Raw genomic sequence first — 18,354 nt, forward strand, 5'->3', positions numbered from 1 at the left:
AAAACTCTTGAACAAACACAAATTTATTATAGATAATGATGTCGACGCACATATATTTCGGTCATGACATCATTACTTATTGCGAAATACAATACGCCTTGCTCTCTAAAAATTGTATCGTTTTAAACAAATTATAATTCTGAATTTGAAAATTGGGTAATATTTTCATAACAATAGGTAACTAAAAATGTGTTACGTACTATTAGTTTTACACTGTTTGATAGTACTTTGCCAATTTATTTTATAATGAACCTCTTCTAATAAATTTTTTATCAGTTACCTTAAAACAAACAATATGAAACGTTCGTTTTTATTTGTTGTCTTATTTTGTATATTTTGTATAAAAAACGGTAATTTAAAACAAGACTATTTTACAGGTTAGTCTAATATATAACATTTTGTTATTTCAGTTTATTTTGTTTTAATTAAATGGAAGTTTTTTATAATAAACAACAATCGATCTATCGAGTAATCGATGTTGATCGATTATACGTACCAAATTATAACGACTACTTTTATTTTTTATTTAATAGTTCAATCATTTTTATAAATTCTTATAATGAAGAAAAGAAACCCCCTTTCAGGGTTCTTAATCCGCACAACACTAAATTCAGCTTTGGATTATCTAAAAAGAATCGGTTATATTGAAATCATTCGAGAAATTTCATTAACGACGCCCACTATTTTGAATGACGTAATGTAAGTTATTTTTTGTGTACATTGTATTATATCCAATGCTATCCACCCACAGTCATAAAATACGTATTTGTTTTAATTTATGATTCCAATACTTTTTTTTTAGAATGGAGAAGTTTCAGTTGAAAAATTTATCTTTATACGGATTATCGACGTTAAATTATAGAGATACAGTTGTTGTAGATGACTTACTGGATAATAATGTCACAGTAAAAACAATTATTTTGAAGTTAAATGCATCTTTAGATACGTTGGGTGTCGGTGCTGACTACGATGTCAGTATGAAATTTTTGTCTATTTTACCTTTACGTATCAAAAGCAGAATTAGGTTCGGTTCACTTCTAATTGTTTATAATATTTAAAATATATTGATATATATCGTTTTTCGTAGCATTGCTTTCAACAATATAAACATCCATTTAATTTTGATTATCAACAACAGAAACAAAAATTACAAGATTCAACATTTGGAATTACATTGGTGTTTTAGTCGTTTAAATAACGTACGTAATAATTTTTTTTGAAAATAACTTCCTTTATTCCATGAAATATATATAGACATAAAAAAGAGATAGAACATTGCGTTTATGTGAGTGAGAGAGAGAGAGAGAGATAGATAGATATTATAACATCTGGTAACGATAATTAAACGTCACATTTAACAGTGTTGCCAGATTATAACGAAAAAATACATTAACATGAAAGTAGGTGTTCTTAATACTATTCTGGGTTTTGAAAAGGTAATTATCAAGGATAAATAATGATATAATCACTTAGTTATCTATTTTACTGGATCAAATGAGAAACTTATAACATTTTCATTGATGACGAATTGAAAACATTATTTGATAAATGGATGGCAACGCTGCAATAATACCTACAGGTTGTAAGTTCGATTGAAACGTTGCCATTTACTTTAATAATTAATAGTGAAAATTTTGATTCATACTGAGAACAAAATTGTTATAGTATGAATCAAATTCCATTCAAAAATTGTTTTTTCAAATGAACAAAAACGGCAATGACGCATTAATCGGTTTGGTCTCTTAATTAATGTCTTATATGTTATAGGCAACCAAGTATACAAATATGTATGACTGGTTGTCGCCATTGGAAAATTTTAATTTAAGAAATGAATGGAAAATGAAAATTTTAATAAACTGATTGTAAAAAATACTTTTTTATGATCATAAGGAAACGTATGAGCGTAAGGATTATTATATAAACTGAATTTATTATTTCAGGAGAATGAATATCATTTAATAGAATCGATTAATGAATCGATTCTTGGTGAAGTAGAAATTTTCAAAAAATTGAAATAAATGGGTGTTTTATGAAAATTATTAAAAATTTGTTGACGTTTAGTCATATTTCAACCTTGAATACGTTTGTTTTTTCAATAATAGACGTTTTAAATATTTTTTTGTTAAAATAAATAATTTTTATTGATTTCTCATTTTTATTTCGTAACCTAACCTTAAATTTTTACTAATACTTGAGTCTATTTAGTTCTTATCACGTTTTGTTCGAACGTATTTTCAGGTATTAGTAGATTACACAAGCTCTAATGTCTTGTTTCTTTTCAGAATATTTTCCTGTCATTATTTTTTCACATTTTTAATCAATAATAGTCACTAATTGTTAATTAAGAGTTTATTCAGTTGAAATTAGACATTTTTTCAATATCCTGATAAAAAATAATATACATTAAAAATATCACTCGATATATACACAGTGTCCATATAAAAACGATTATAAATTTCATTTATTTCACTCTGGGAGGGCGTAAACTTTTTGATAGCTGTCAGCTGCGATTTTTTTAAGTTGTTCCGATGTAGCTCTACCAGTTTCAATCACCATATTGTAAAAAACGCCGTTTTTGTTCTGCAGAAGAAGATGGGGATGATCGAACTCAGCGATATTACCAGAATCCATCACCAATACTTTATCGGAATCCATGATGGTGTTCAATCTATGAGCCACGGTTATAACGGTGCAGTTAATAAATTTTTTACGTATAGTTTTTTGAATTAAAGCATCGGTTCTGCAAAAAAAATCGTTTTCTAACGAAAAAACACGATATCGAAAAAAATATGGCAACAATGTTTGTTTTTATGACTGTCGATATCTAACGTGTAAGAGAAAGAGATGCGAAAGAAAAGGATAAAAAAAAATATTGTGATTTCCAACTTACTGCGGGTCTACGTTAGCTGTAGCTTCGTCTAGCATCAAAACTTTATTATTTTTTATTATAGCTCTAGCTAGACATATCAGTTGTCTTTGTCCAACGCTATAATTCGCTCCTCTATCCATAACCCTATTCTCCAATCTATTGATTACGTTGGCGGGATCTTTTAATTCGACGTCTTCGATGGCTTTGTAGAGGACGTCGTCTGTATATTCATCGAATGGATCTAAATTGTAACGTAAAGTACCGGAAAATAGTACGGGATCTTGAGGGATGATGGAAATTTTTAAACGCAAATTTTGCAAGGTTATCTCCTGCGTATTAACGTCATCTATTTTTATGATACCTTCGATAGGGGCTAGTCTAAATAGGGCTTGGATTAAAGAAGATTTTCCGGCTCCTGTTCGACCGACAACGCCAACCTTAAATACATTCATTTATATTAAATACTAGAATTAAGAATGCAAGACCGATATATACACTGTTGTCAAAATTCGTTTTGGTACGAAAATATACTGACAATTATAAAACGAGTACGAGTACGTAAAAGTAATACATGCAATATAATATGATTTCTAACAATATAATAGTCAAAAAACACTCTCATTTTACTAAAATATGAAATTCGTTAACTCATATCAAACAATTTCTCTCGTAATTAACATTGATTTACGTGTTTTTAAAAATATTATGCTCAACGTGACAACGCTGTAGGATTGCTGTAAGGTAATGCCGCCACTTCGTGTAGATGACATTTCAGTTGATCATTTATTGCTTTATAAGTAATTATTCGAATATTTACTGTACTTTTACGAAATTGGTGAGTGTATCATAACTTAAAAACGTGTTTCTCAATGTTATATTAGAAAAATAATTCCATTACTCAAACCAATAAAACTATACGTCATCTACGATGTTGTCAACACGTGCTTCTATTGTTAAAACTGCTGTTAAATTTTATAATAAAGTATATGACTCTTTGAAACATGCAAAATTAAGTTATTTTATTATTTAGTTTTATTTATTCATTTTATTATTTAATTTAGTTTTATTATTTAGTTTATAATAATAGATTTATTTTTCTCTACGTGACAACACTGTAGGATCGCATTCAATACAATCGATAATCGCGCCATTTCATCGTGACATGTTCAGTTCGCGTTCAACTGCCATAATGGTAGAACGTTTTTTTTGTGATTTCGTTTATAAGTGATTATTCGGTAATTTAAGTGAATATTGTGCTTTATCCGATTTCGTGAGTGTTATATAATTTAATAATGTGACTGTTTACTGTTATATGTACCAAAAATTGGATTATTTAAACCAAAATGTCTTGTTACCGGTAAGTTGTAATTCTGTATCGTTTACCGCCATTTTTTCACAAGCCATGCCGTTAATAGAAATTAATATATGTATTGAATTATTTTTAAAGTTAAAAGAGTTTTAAACAATACGAAATACGATAATATCGAAAAGTTTTGTTGCTTTTTCTATGTTAGTTACCTTTTCATTCGGTTTTATGGTTAAATTCAGATGCTTTAATACCAACGGCCCGTTTTCGAAGTATCTCAAACTCATATTTTTAAAGATAATTTCCCCGTGCTGCGGCCACTCTTTAGAAGGTTTTTTCGGATTGACAGGGTCTGTTTCTTTTTGTAAATTCTTATATTCCAATACCCTTTCGACGCTCATCAATTGATTGGCTACTTCGGCGGATTGTCGCATGCCCCATTGCAAAAATCCAGTTAATGCCGTGGCTTGAGTTATGGCTAAACCGACTTCTCCACCTGTCATGTTAAGAATTTCTCCGAAAAATAAGAAGCTGAATGTTAATAATGCTAAGAAAGCAGCACAGAACATGTCTAAGTAGAATCCAAATGCGGTACTAGCTACTATAAACATGTAGTAAGCGCTCGAATGGTAGTCTTGGTGATGGTCGAATTCTTCGGTGAGGATTGCTTGGGCTCTAAATGCTCTGATTGTTGTTAAACCTTCTATGGTTGCTTTTAAATGAGTAAACACAGGACTTCGCACTAAAACCAACTATTTGTAGTACTAAATTATGGTTATCGAGGTAGTACTTACTTATCCCTTCTAATCTCTTTATGTTCTTAGAGGATTTTAGATATACGCGTCTCATAAAACCAAAAATTATAGATAAAAAGAATATTAGGATTAAAAAGTAAGGATTTACCACGACAATCAATAGTAGTGAACCAAACATTGATAGTAGGATCTGAAAATAATTAAAAACTAATTTATAGCTTGAAAAAATTATTACAAAGTCAATATTTTGATTATCTTAGTGTTTTATTCCTAAATTATGAATTTTGTAAATAAAATAATAGTACAAGATTCTATATCACCTTGTATAAAATACCCTTATCAATTAATATAGTATCATCAAACACTAGTTTCAATTTTGATAATGTGTTAATTCTGACAATGTTGTGAGTCCAAACCTGTTTCAAACTTGAGTAAATGTAAACAAAAAGTAGAGCCGGACTGGCTCGGAAACTTCATACGATAAATTTATCATTTTGATTATCTTATTGTCTTATTATCATTTCCAAAATATGAATTTTGTAAATAAATTTTTAGTACAATATTCTAGATCACCTTGTATGAAAAACCCTTTTAAATTAATTACGTAGTTTTCAATTTTCATAATGTACTTAATATTTTTATTCTGACTATGTGGTGAGTCCATACCTGACTCTAACTAGAGTGAATGTAAACAAAAAGTAGGGCCGGACTGGCTGGGAAACTTCATACGATAAATTTATCGTTTTGATTATCTTATTTTTATATTATCATTTCCAAAATATGATTTTTGTGAATAAAATTTTAGTACAATATTCTAGATCACCCTGTATGCAAAACCCTTATGAATTATTACATAGTTTTCAATTTTGATAATGTACTCAATATTTCTATTCTGACTATGTGGTGAATCCAGACCTGTTTCAAACTTAAAAGAAAGTAAACAAAAAGTAGGGCCGGACTGGCTGGGAAGCTTCATACGATAAATTTATCGTTTTGATTATCTTATTTTTATATTATTATTTCCAAAATATGAATTTTGTAAATAAATTTTTAGTACAATATTCTAGATCACCCTGTATGCAAAACCCTTATGAATTATTACATAGTTTTCAATTTTGATAATGTACTCAATATTTCTATTCTGACTGTGTGTTGAGTCCAGACCTGTTTCAAACTTGAGTGAATGTAAACAAAACGTAGGGCCGCACTAGCCCAGATTAAAATATGTGAAAAAAACCTTTTTTTGGTAAAAAATTTTATTCTCTACGAGATATTAAGAACAATTTTTTTATTTTCATTTAAATTTAAATGGAGAAAGGGATATTCCTATGTACCGAATCAATTTGTGAGATTTGGAGGTTAAATGTTCAAAGAATTTTTTTAAAAAAAAAACATCGATTTTGTAATCGACGACTTCCGTTACGATTCTTACATAATATATCAAATAAAAACCTCACCTGTGTAGAATCCAAAATAGCCTTCGGTAGCATTTCGTCGATGGCGCCCAAATCTTTCGAAAACCTGTTCAAAATTCTCCCGCCCGGATTCGTATCGAAAAAACGCATCGTAGCCTCAACGACGTTATTAAAAATAACATAATGCAACTTTTCCGAGCTCAACATGGCCAATTTATAAAAAAATATAGATCGGGTCATAGCGACAATAAACAGGGCGGTCAAAAAAGTAGCGTATATGTAAAGACAATTCCTGGTGGTTAAATCAATTGAAGGTATTATATAAAACGACGTGACGGTGTTATTAACAGCTCTAGCTTCTTCGACGTTAACCCAATAACTCACCCAGTAGTCGACACTACTCGCAGATAATTGGGCCCCTGAAAAATTAATTTAATCACTCGCAGAAACGATTTTTTCGATACAATATTCACCTAAATATAAAAGGATGACCAAAATGACTGCGATTATGTTAGATCCGGCTAACATATATTTGAATAACAATGAACCGTGAACTTTCCCTTTGGAAGATTCTTCTTGGAGATCCTTCACGTTGAATTCTTTTTCTTTGTCGTTATCGTCGTGAATTTCTTCTAAATCCGGTAGAGTATCAGCTATACTCATAGCGCTGGATAAACTAGCCATCGAATCTTTACGACTCTTGAAGAAAAATGAAAAACGTTTTTCCGCTGAAACGAATTTGAAAACAGCAATTTTACTCACCCGTTGCGAAAGCTGCCTCGAAAATTTCACGTTGTCTATTTTTTTTGGCTGTTCGGTATTTTCAGGTTCGGCTGTTAATAATTTAGCGTAAACGTTGTCACTAGCAGCTAACAGATTGAACGTACCTTCGTCTTCAATACGGCCCTGTATATAAATAAAATTTTAGTACAAGATTCTAGATCACCTTGTATGAAAAACCCTTTTGTATTAATTACGTATGTTTTCAATTTTAACAGTGTACTTAATATTTTTATTCTGACTATATGGTGAGTCCAGACCTGACTCGAACTTGAGTGAATATAAACAAAAAGTAGGGCCGGACTGCCTCGGAATCCTCATACGATAAATTTATTATTTTCATTATTTTATTGTCTTATTACTATTTCCAAAATATGAATTCTGTAAATAAAATTTTAGTACAAGATTTTAGATCACCTTGTATGAAAAATCATTTTGTATTAATTACCTAGTTTTCAATTTTGATAATGTACTAAATATTTTTATTCTGACTATATGGTGAGTCCAGACCTGTTTCCAACTTGGGTGAATATAAACAAAAAGTAGGGCCGGACTGCCTCGGAATCCTCATACGATAAATTTATTATTTTCATTATTTTATTGTCTTATTACTATTTCCAAAATATGAATTCTATAAATAAAATTTAAGTACAAGATTCTAGATCACCTTGTATGAAAAACCCTTTTGTATTAATTACGTATGTTTTCAATTTTAACAATGTACTTAATATTTTTATTCTGACTATATGGTGAGTCCAGACCTGACTCGAACTTGAGTGAAAATAAACAAAAAGTAGGGTCGGACTGGCTCGGAAGCTTCATACGATAAATCTATCATTTTGATTATCTTACTGTCTTATTATCATTTCCAAATAATGAATTTCACAAATAAAATTTTTGTACAAGATACTAGATCACCTTGTATGAAAAATCCTTATGAATTAATGCATAATTTTCAATTTTGATTTTTTACTTAATATGTTAATTCTGACTATGTTGTGAGTCCAGACCTGATTCGAACTTGAGAGAATGTAAACAAATAGTAGGGCCGGACTGGCTATAAATCTTCATATGATAAATTTATTATTTTGATCATCTTATTGTTTAACCATTTCCAAAATATGAATTTTGTAAATAAAATTTTAGTACAAGATTTTAGATCCCCTTTTATGAAAAAAAAACAAATTAACGACCCTGTATATAAATAAATAAAAATTTTATAAATCGAATTGAAACGGAATCTTTGCCACTTAGATTATGAGAGTTTTCATAGTGGGATTGTGGCAAAATAAAACACCAAGCTTTCGAATATGATTTGGGAATTAATTAGTTAACAATTGCATCGTTTATTCTATTAAAAAACATCAAATTCATCTAATTCAAAAAGGAATAATCAATTCGAATGTTTTTTTTTAAAGAATCCACGAAATTTGAAACGCCTCAATTCTCAACTAATTAATTCCCAAGCGATAAATACATAAGTAATCGAAAGCTTGAAATATATTAAAATTAGTACACTTTGGTGTTTAATTTTGCCACAATCCCACTACGTAAACTCATTTATATAATAATATTAATATTTACGTTATTTAAAATAACGATGTGATCTGCATCTTTCAAATAATGTACTTGATGTGTGACTAGAATTTTCGTTCTGTTCGCTAAATATCCGTTGATGCATTTTTCGTACAAATGTTTGGAAACGTGGATATCCACAGCCGATAAAGGATCGTCTAATAGATAAATATCGGCATCCCTGTATACTGCTCTCGCCAAATTTATTCTAGCTTTTTGACCGCCGCTTAAAGAAGCACCTCTGTCACCTGTACATAAAAAAACATCAAATTCTATAACATATATCAGTTTATCCGTCGCCAAATATAAGTGGAACTTATTTTCACGATAAAAATACTTGAAATTCGTTTTTTTATACGGGGTGAAACTACTTGTAGTTCACAAAAAATTGAAAATAATATTTTCGATAATTTTTATTAATGGATGACCTTGTATTAGTTTCGTAAAGATCGATATATGTGTATATATATATACAGGGTGTTTCATTTTACTGACCCACAATTGTTTGATCGCCGTTAACGAATTGTTCCAAATCTCTTTCTAAAGCGCAGGCTTGGATGACGTCATGGTAACGTTTTTTATCGAATTCCTCGCCGAAAATAATATTTTGTCGTATGGTGGCGGCGAATACCCAAGGTTCTTGCGAGGCATAAGATATTTGTCCGTTTATTTTCATATCTCCATTGGTGACGTCGAGTTCTCCTGAAAATTTCCAATCAACCCCTATCGATTACCCCATAAGAGAACTTACCTAAAATGGTTTGTAATAATGAGCTCTTGCCGCTACCAACAGGTCCTATGATACCCACCAATTGCCCATCGGACACGTTCAAACTTATATTTTCGAGAGCGTTGTCGCTGTAGCTGAGGTTCCATTTTACTGTTAGATTTTTCAAAATTATCATTTCGGTGAAATCGTCGACGCTCTTTATATTTCCATTCGTGTAAGTTTGTATTTTCCTTTGATCGAATTCTTCGTTTAAAAGAAAATCTCTTATTCTTTTTATTGCTACGAAAACTTCGGCCATTTCTGATATACCCCTCGTAAACATAGTCGACATCGACATAGAAAGTAAATTGAAATAAGACATTACCACGAATACCTAAAAATACGAATTTCTCCAAAACGTGACAACGACGCTACAGATCATAAACAGCAACGGTCATAATTTACAGATTACGCGGACAATGTTGCCGAAATGACATTAACGAAATTAGATCCGAAACTAAAGTTTTATTATAAGAATAAAAATATTTTTTTTCTGTATGTAGTAGTAGTATTTCTGATATACCCCTCGTAAAAATAATCAACATCGACTTAGAAAGTATCCTGAATAAAATATTATTACGAATACCTAAAAATACGATTTTTTTCTGATAAACCAAAACACATTACAACGCCGCTAAAGGTCTTGGAAAGCCACGGTCATAATTTGAGATTAAATAACGCGGACAATGTTGCCGAAATGACATTAACGAAAATAGATCCGAAACTAAAATTTTATTATTAGAATAAAAATATATTTTTTCTGTATTTAGAAGTAGTATTTCTGATATAACCGTCGTAAAAATAATCGACATCGACAGAAAGTAAATTGAAATAAAATATTATTACCAATACCTAAAAATACGAATTTTTCCTGATAAACCAAAACATATTACAACGCCGCTGTAGGTCAGCCACGGTCATAATTACGCGGACAGTGTTGCCGAAATGAAATTAACGAAAGTAGATCCGAAACAATGTTTTGTTATCCCTGTTGTTTATTTTTAGAATAAGATATTACTTTTTCTGTATTTATTAGTACTATTTTTTATACACCCCTCGTAAATGTTCGCAAAAATCACACTATTTCTATCGAGTTGAATGTAAATAAAATCTTATAAATTAATATACACTTTAAATTGTAATAGGAAATATTTCATTTATTTTCCTTTAAAATTGGCAACGTTCCAGCTGATTAGTATTTCGTGACCGCAGCTATTTAATATCTTTAGCAGATTGACGTTTCGTGACCGCGACTATTTGCTATCTTTCTCTTACCTTTGCGACCGTAATTTCTCCTTCAGACAACGCGATTGTCATTAAAGTTACGAATAATGAAAATCTAGTTGTAAATAAATTAAAAGCCATAAATAATGCCCGGACGTATGAGGATTTTGTGACGTATTTAATTTCGGCTTTTCTCGCAAAACGAATAATTTTTCTAAAAGGATTTTCCCAAGCGTACATTTTGATCACTTGTATTCCGGATATTATTTCGTCCATTAACCTCACTCTTTCGTCAGTTTTTAACGCAGTTTGTTTTCTGTATCTTGCCGATAATTTCCCGGTATAACCTAAAACGATACGCGTAGGAATATAAACAGTGTTGCCGATAGTTTGAACTGTTTTCCCCACTAAATAATATAACTTTAAACGTGATATTTTTTTTTAGTGGAAACATTAAAAGGAAAAGAATCCAAAATTATAGGTAATCAAAGATACATATTATTTATAGAATTAAATTGAAATGCATTTTTAATTGTGTTTTTTAAGAAATTTTTCCCCTAACAAAATTCATTTGTACAAATAGTTTTTTAAAATGTAGGTTAAAAACGTTCAAGCTGGCATCACTGGCGATAAGTTCAAACACACGCCACCTACTATCGTGCGCCATTGTCAGAACGTGCTTCATTTCTAGAAACTGCTTGAAAACTGTTTAAAAAATTGAAGTATATATATATAACTATATAGAAAATGGGAAAGTAATTAAAATAATAATAATAATAATAAGGCATATAATATTATTTAAACATAAAAATGAAGTGCATAAAATCACTTGAAATTAATATTATTAATATACATGTTTTCAATAATAAAATTATGCTACTCTATGTGGCAACGCTGTAGGATAGCAGTCAACAATTAAAGTTAGCTACGCGCCATTTTATATAGATGTCATTACAGTTATTTCGTGATTTTATTTTGTTTATTAGTGTTTTTTTAGTTATATAAGCAATTATAGTGTTTATATTTAGTGTTAAAGTGTATCGTGATAATAAAATGTGCTTTTTTTAATATTATAATGAGTAATTGCAAGTAAAACTTTCCATATTATGGGTAAGTTGTAAATTTATATATAACCTCAAATTTTTGCATCGAAATTTATGCATTTCAGGATAATAAAATACCCAAAACTTATGTTTTATTGATTAATAGAGACATTTTTATATCTATAAGTATAATATATAATATCCAAGTACTATTTTTTTTTATATAATTAGTACATTTCGGTAGCTTGATATGATGCAAATAATTAAAAGCCATTTCTTAGTGAATTGAAATTATTGCATACTATAATTAATTGTTAATATAATTTTTTATAACTATATTTTCATTATAATGATCAAATTTATTTTTAAAAGCTAGTAAACATCAAGTATTAATAAAAAATGTTCTAGTAGCGATGTCTCGCGTATTGCGCGGTTGTCACGTCTTCGTCATTGTCGGTAAATCTCAATATAACTTAATTAAATTGAATCGTTGGTTAATTTGATTAGTTTTTTTTTATTTTTTCGGTTAATTATTATGAAATTAATGTATAAATGTATTTTTTTGTTGTAATTACTTACTTTGTATGGAAACTACGATGAAAACGGCAAAAATTCCAACGACCCCAGCATACCCAGTCTCTTTGTACAAAAGCCCCATTATAATTAGAGATCCCAGTGGCGCTATCCACATTTGATTTATAAATAACGACACGACATCAAATCTACTAACGTCGTTAGATAGAAGGTTCACGATTTTCCCCGAAGCAGTATCACCTAAAGCCGTTTTACTCAATTTCAACGCCTAAAACGATAATGGAGGAATTTTTTTTCGAATTTTCGTGATTTTTATCGTGAAAAATACCTTTCTATACATAAGAGCACAGCACGCGGCTCGTATCCTCATACCGCTATGGAAAGCTTCCAACATATATCTACCTCCAATGGAAAAATTACAAATATTGATCAGAACTATGATCCCGGCGTACATGGAAGCTTCTGATCTCGTTACTTCTGATTCTGGCTTGAAATATGCCAATAACATACCCAAAATTTGAGGTTGTACGGTTTTCAAGCAAAGATCCGTTACAGCCGCCATTATTGCTAGTTTGAAGTATTCAAACCAAAACGTTGCGACTAGAGCTTTCAATAAACTCGGTTTTGAATTCGTATTTTTCGATTTTTCTATTTGCACATCCCAATTCCTATAACAACGTCGAATCAAGTTTGAACGAAACTCTACATACAAAACGAACGTGATTGGGGATTCACAACTTGGCAACGCTGCTCTAGACGTACATCAGAGCAGCGCCTGCTACTGTCCAGCAACGAATTTCGATCTTAATTCCGTGGAAAATTCATTTTAGCAGAATCTGGACGAGAAAACAACTCGATTCCTTGGTTGACAGTTTACAAAATATATTTTTTTTATTGGGGTACTGTATAAATAAATTATAAAATTTCTTACTTCTGTAAGACGTCTCCGAGCAATTTACTTCTATCAATATTGAGAGGATTATATAAATCTTCTACTTCTAATGTTTTTTTGTAGCCTTTTTTGAACATTTCGTAAGCAAACCTGAAATCCAGATAGTTTTGATGGGGTGTTAACTGTCGATTGTATTAAAAATTTTTATTTACCCAAAAAATAAGACGGAAAACTGATTCGCTTTTTCCCTGGGATTGGGATAATACTTTTCTTGAGTTATTTCCATTTTTTTTTCACGTCCTTTTTAAACTTATATTATATTATTTGATCCTGAAAAATAATTTAACCTAAAACTTATAAAATATACATGATTTTGGAGATATTTGACGATTTAAAGTCAAAAATGTTGATAACTTGAATTACATTCCCTAAATCTGTAAACTATTTACAAAACTTGGCAACGTTGTATATTCGTGAAGGTTCTAAAGCCGCCCCTGTTCAATTAAACATTCAAATTTTAATAATAATTTAGATAATTGACAATTTAAAGTCAACAATGTTGATAACTTGAATTACATTCCCTAAATCTGTATACTATTTACAAAACTTGGCAACGTTGTATATTCGTGAAGGTTCTAAAGCCGCCCCTGTTCAATTAAACATTCAAATTTTAATAATAATTTAGATAATTGACAATTTAAAGTCAACAATGTTGATAACTTGAATTACATTCCCTAAATCTGTATACTATTTACAAAACTTGGCAACGTTGTATATTCGTGAAGGTTCTAAAGCCGCCCCTGTTCAATTAAACATTCAAATTTTAATAATAATTTAGATAATTGACAATTTAAAGTCAAAAATGTTGATAACTTGAATTACATTCCCTAAATCTGTATACTATTTACAAAACTTGGCAACGTTGTATATTCGTGAAGGTTCTAAAGCCGCCCCTGTTTAATTAAACATTCAAATTTTAATAATAATTTAGATAATTGACAATTTAAAGTCAAAAATGTTGATAACTTGAATTACATTCCCTAAATCTGTATACTATTTACAAAACTTGGCAACGTTGTATATTCGTGAAGGTTTTAAAGCCGCCCCTGTTCAATTAAACATTCAAATTTTAATAATAATTTAGATAATTGACGATTTAAAGTCAACAATGTTGATAACTTGAATTACATTCCCTAAATCTGTATACTATTTACAAAACTTGGCAACGTTGTATATTCGTGAAGGTTTTAAAGCCGCCCCTGTTCAATTAAACATTCAAATTTTAATAATAATTTAGATAATTGACGATTTAAAGTCAAAAATGTTGATAACTTGAATTACATTCCCTAAATCTGTATACTATTTACAAAACTTGGCAACGTTGTATATTCGTGAAGGTTCTAAAGCCGCCCCTGTTTAATTAAACATTCAAATTTTAATAATAATTTAGATAATTGACAATTTAAAGTCAAAAATGTTGATAACTTGAATTACATTCCCTAAATCTGTATACTATTTACAAAACTTGGCAACGTTGTATATTCGTGAAGGTTTTAAAGCCGCCCCTGTTCAATTAAACATTCAAATTTTAATAATAATTTAGATAATTGACGATTTAAAGTCAAAAATGTTGATAACTTGAATTACATTCCCTAAATCTGTATACTATTTACAAAACTTGGCAACGTTGTATATTCGTGAAGGCTCTAAAGCCGCCCCTGTTTAATTAAACATTCAAATTCTAATAATAATTTAGATAATTGACGATTTAAAGTCAAAAATGTTAATAACTTGCATTAAATTCCCTAAATCTGTATACTATTTACAAAACTTGGCAACGTTGTATATTCGTGAAGGTTTTAAAGCCGCCCCTGTTCAATTAAACATTCAAATTTTAATAATAATTTAGATAATTGACGATTTAAAGTCAAAAATGTTAATAACTTGAATTACATTCCCTAAGTCTGTACTATTCACAAAACTTGGCAACGTTGTATATTCGTGAAGGTTTTAAAGCCGCCCCTGTTTAATTAAACATTCAAATTTTAATAATAATTTAGATAATTGACGATTTAAAGTCAAAAATGTTAATAACTTGCATTAAATTCCCTAAATCTGTATACTATTTACAAAACTTGGCAACGTTGTATATTCGTGAAGGTTTTAAAGCCGCCCCTGTTTAATTAAACATTCAAATTTCAATGATAATTTAGATAATTGACAATTTAAAGTCAAAAATGTTGATAACTTGAATTACATTCCCTAAATCTGTATACTATTTACAAAACTTGGCAACGTTGTATATTCGTGAAGGTTCTAAAGCCGCCCCTGTTTAATTAAACATTCAAATTTTAATAATAATTTAGATAATTGACAATTTAAAGTCAAAAATGTTGATAACTTGAATTACATTCCCTAAATCTGTATACTATTTACAAAACTTGGCAACGTTGTATATTCGTGAAGGTTTTAAAGCCGCCCCTGTTCAATTAAACATTCAAATTTTAATAATAATTTAGATAATTGACGATTTAAAGTCAACAATGTTGATAACTTGAATTACATTCCCTAAATCTGTATACTATTTACAAAACTTGGCAACGTTGTATATTCGTGAAGGTTCTAAAGCCGCCCCTGTTTAATTAAACATTCAAATTTCAATGATAATTTAGATAATTGACGATTTAAAGTCAAAAATGTTGATAACTTGAATTACATTCCCTAAATCTGTATACTATTTACAAAACTTGGCAACGTTGTATATTCGTGAAGGTTCTAAAGCCGCCCCTGTTTAATTAAACATTCAAATTTTAATAATAATTTAGATAATTGACAATTTAAAGTCAAAAATGTTGATAACTTGAATTACATTCCCTAAATCTGTAAACTATTTACAAAGCTTGGCAACGTTGTTTGAACGTCACCTGATATAATTCTTTTCGTCTTTGGTCAAATTTCTTAAGGTAAATACCACTATTTATTCATTTAAACTGAAATGATTTTGAATTTGAAATTGAATCTTTTATTGACAGATCTTTATCTAATCTACAATATTTTAAAGTAATTACAGAGATAATAAAATAATTATTAACCCGTATTATATTTATCTCGATTTTATGATATGTCTTCGAAAGATTACATATGATTGTCGAAAGTGGGTCAATAAATAATAAATAAATCAAAGACGCCGTTTTCCGCCAAAATTTTTCATATAAAAAATGGAGTTTTTCCCCTTGCTACGTCCCTGTCCCAATTACAATACGAAAATTTGATAAAATAACAAAATATTCAACATAAATTGTTCTAAAATGTGGAAATACAATTTGAGTTAACTTAAATAATTTATTTATTTATTAATTTACCTGTTTTAACATAAAATAATTCGTATTTGACTTAACCTCAACATTATACTGTTTACTATAACACAGAATGTGTTCTTACGCCGATGATTTCACTAATTATAATAATTACTTGTTGTATAACATATAATGCATTTTAATTATAAAACTGGTTGTTCCACATTTATCTTTCGATATTGTGAGAGATAAAATTTATCAGACTGGTGTAGGTTGTGGTAAAATTACATAATTCCAATTATATTAATTGAGTAATAATAATTTTCGTCACCGTTACAAAGTAAATACTTTAATAAATATCAAATTATTGCTTAATACTGAAACCTCTATAAAATTGCTAGTACGCCTCTGTCTATTTCTCGGGTATATATTACTATGTCTTACGTTAGAAACGTTCGGCCATCTGTTGTTAATATGATGAACTTTGTAAAGTCTACTATAGATTTCTTTAACTTCGGTGTATAAAAACGACGTTGCCTAATTTAAATTTTCTAATACTATAAAGACTGTTACGAGTAAAGTTTTATTTTGATTAATTTTTTTAGTGTTTCTTGTCTTTTATTTATTATTTCACGAAACAACATAGAAAAACGCCGTTTTTTGCTTTATTTTTGTTATATTTCAATACATAACTAGTTTGAATTGATATTTTCACGTAATTGACAGTGTGGAAAAACCTTTTAATTTTATGACCTTAGTGATTTAATTTTTAAATGAAAGCTTTTAGCTTTACTAACAATGACCAAAGCGACGTTGCCACGTTATATATAATATAACATAATATAACAATTGAGGCGTGAACAATTCATTAAATTATTTGTTTGTATGCGAAGCTAAGCTGTGTTGCCAGTTTGTGAGATCGAGGTTGGCGTTTTTTACCTTTTGATTCAATTTACGATTAAACTGAGATTTTGAGCGGAAAAACTTTTGGAAAATTCGAAAAATTGGAAAAAATCGTACGAAGTTTGTTCATTGGGGGGTTTTTTGGGAAAATTCCGAAAAATCCTCAAAATAATGAAAAATCCTCAAAATAATGAAAAATCTATCAATTATGGAAAATTTCGGAAAATCAAAAGATCTAAAAGAGGTTTGGAAATGTTAGAAAATTCGAAGAAAATATATTAAAATCTATGAATAATCAAAAATAAATATATAAAACTCGTAAAAAGTGAAATATGCGGAAAAACTTTCGAAAAATTTTAGAGAAATTCCATGATTTAAGGAAAATTTTTAAATCTTTGAAATATGGAAAATAAAATTGAAAAATTCGTAAAAAGTCGTTATATACAGAAAAATATTCGGAAAATTAAAGAGATCTGAGATTTTCGAAAAATTCAGTAAATTCATCCATTTCTTAAAAAATCTAAAATCTTGGAAAATGGAAAATTCGAAAAAAAAACCCAGAAAATTTTTTTATAATGGCGAAGTCTATGGCCCACTTCGCCCACGCCTAACTACGTCACACTGTATATAAAAAAAATCTTTAAACCATTTCTTTAACTCCGATACTATTTTCTAAGTCTGGCAACGTTGTTGGAAAAACCTAACACTTGCAGTATAGCGCCGTGGTTGATCTATGGTACATAACTTACATTATAATATATTCCTGTTTATAGGAAACTCACCCTAATTAACACCGATGACATATTTCAACTTGAAGTGACATAATCTTTGAAGAAACTTGTCACCAACTGCTTTTGCACGATTACGAAAATAATAAATTGATAATAATATACGTCTACTAAATCTAGGTGTTTACATTCGCTATCAGAGATAAAATATTTAATCTATATTTAAAAGAAAAAGTCATCATTTAATAATTAAATTGTTTATATA

At 29.4% G+C, this 18,354-nt stretch overlaps 2 protein-coding genes across 7 annotated transcripts; one reads left to right on the forward strand and one right to left on the reverse strand.

Moving 5' to 3' along the window:
* The first annotated feature begins 295 nt into the window (after positions 1 to 295).
* Positions 296 to 1,058, forward strand: LOC130891453 (uncharacterized). Its single transcript, XM_057796217.1, has 3 exons — positions 296 to 377; positions 585 to 699; positions 803 to 1,058. The coding sequence occupies exons 1-3, from the start codon at positions 296 to 298 to the stop codon at positions 1,056 to 1,058; spliced, it is 453 nt and encodes a 150-aa protein (XP_057652200.1).
* A 1,276-nt stretch (positions 1,059 to 2,334) lies between these two features.
* LOC130891948 (ATP-binding cassette sub-family C member 4-like) lies at positions 2,335 to 18,300 on the reverse strand. Of its 6 annotated transcripts, none has more exons than XM_057797063.1 (16): positions 18,144 to 18,300; positions 13,375 to 13,515; positions 13,202 to 13,312; positions 12,599 to 12,938; positions 12,316 to 12,538; positions 10,745 to 11,040; positions 9,452 to 9,803; positions 9,196 to 9,402; positions 8,710 to 8,948; positions 7,108 to 7,251; positions 6,819 to 7,044; positions 6,388 to 6,764; positions 4,970 to 5,120; positions 4,388 to 4,917; positions 2,891 to 3,306; positions 2,335 to 2,740 (listed from the first exon to the last, which is right to left on the reverse strand). In XM_057797063.1, exons 2-16 carry the CDS (start codon positions 13,446 to 13,448, stop codon positions 2,467 to 2,469), a joined length of 3,960 nt encoding a protein of 1,319 aa, XP_057653046.1. In that variant the 5' UTR covers positions 13,449 to 13,515; positions 18,144 to 18,300; the 3' UTR covers positions 2,335 to 2,466. The 6 variants fall into 6 exon arrangements, with proteins under 6 accessions (XP_057653046.1, XP_057653044.1, XP_057653047.1 ...); XM_057797061.1 differs by having other exon boundaries at positions 13,375 to 13,492; positions 18,144 to 18,299; XM_057797064.1 differs by having other exon boundaries at positions 13,375 to 13,509; positions 18,144 to 18,299.
* Positions 18,301 to 18,354: the final 54 nt, after the last annotated feature.

The sequence above is a fragment of the Diorhabda carinulata genome, chromosome 3 (assembly GCF_026250575.1).
Source record: "Diorhabda carinulata isolate Delta chromosome 3, icDioCari1.1, whole genome shotgun sequence".
Classification (NCBI taxonomy): domain Eukaryota; kingdom Metazoa; phylum Arthropoda; class Insecta; order Coleoptera; family Chrysomelidae; genus Diorhabda; species Diorhabda carinulata.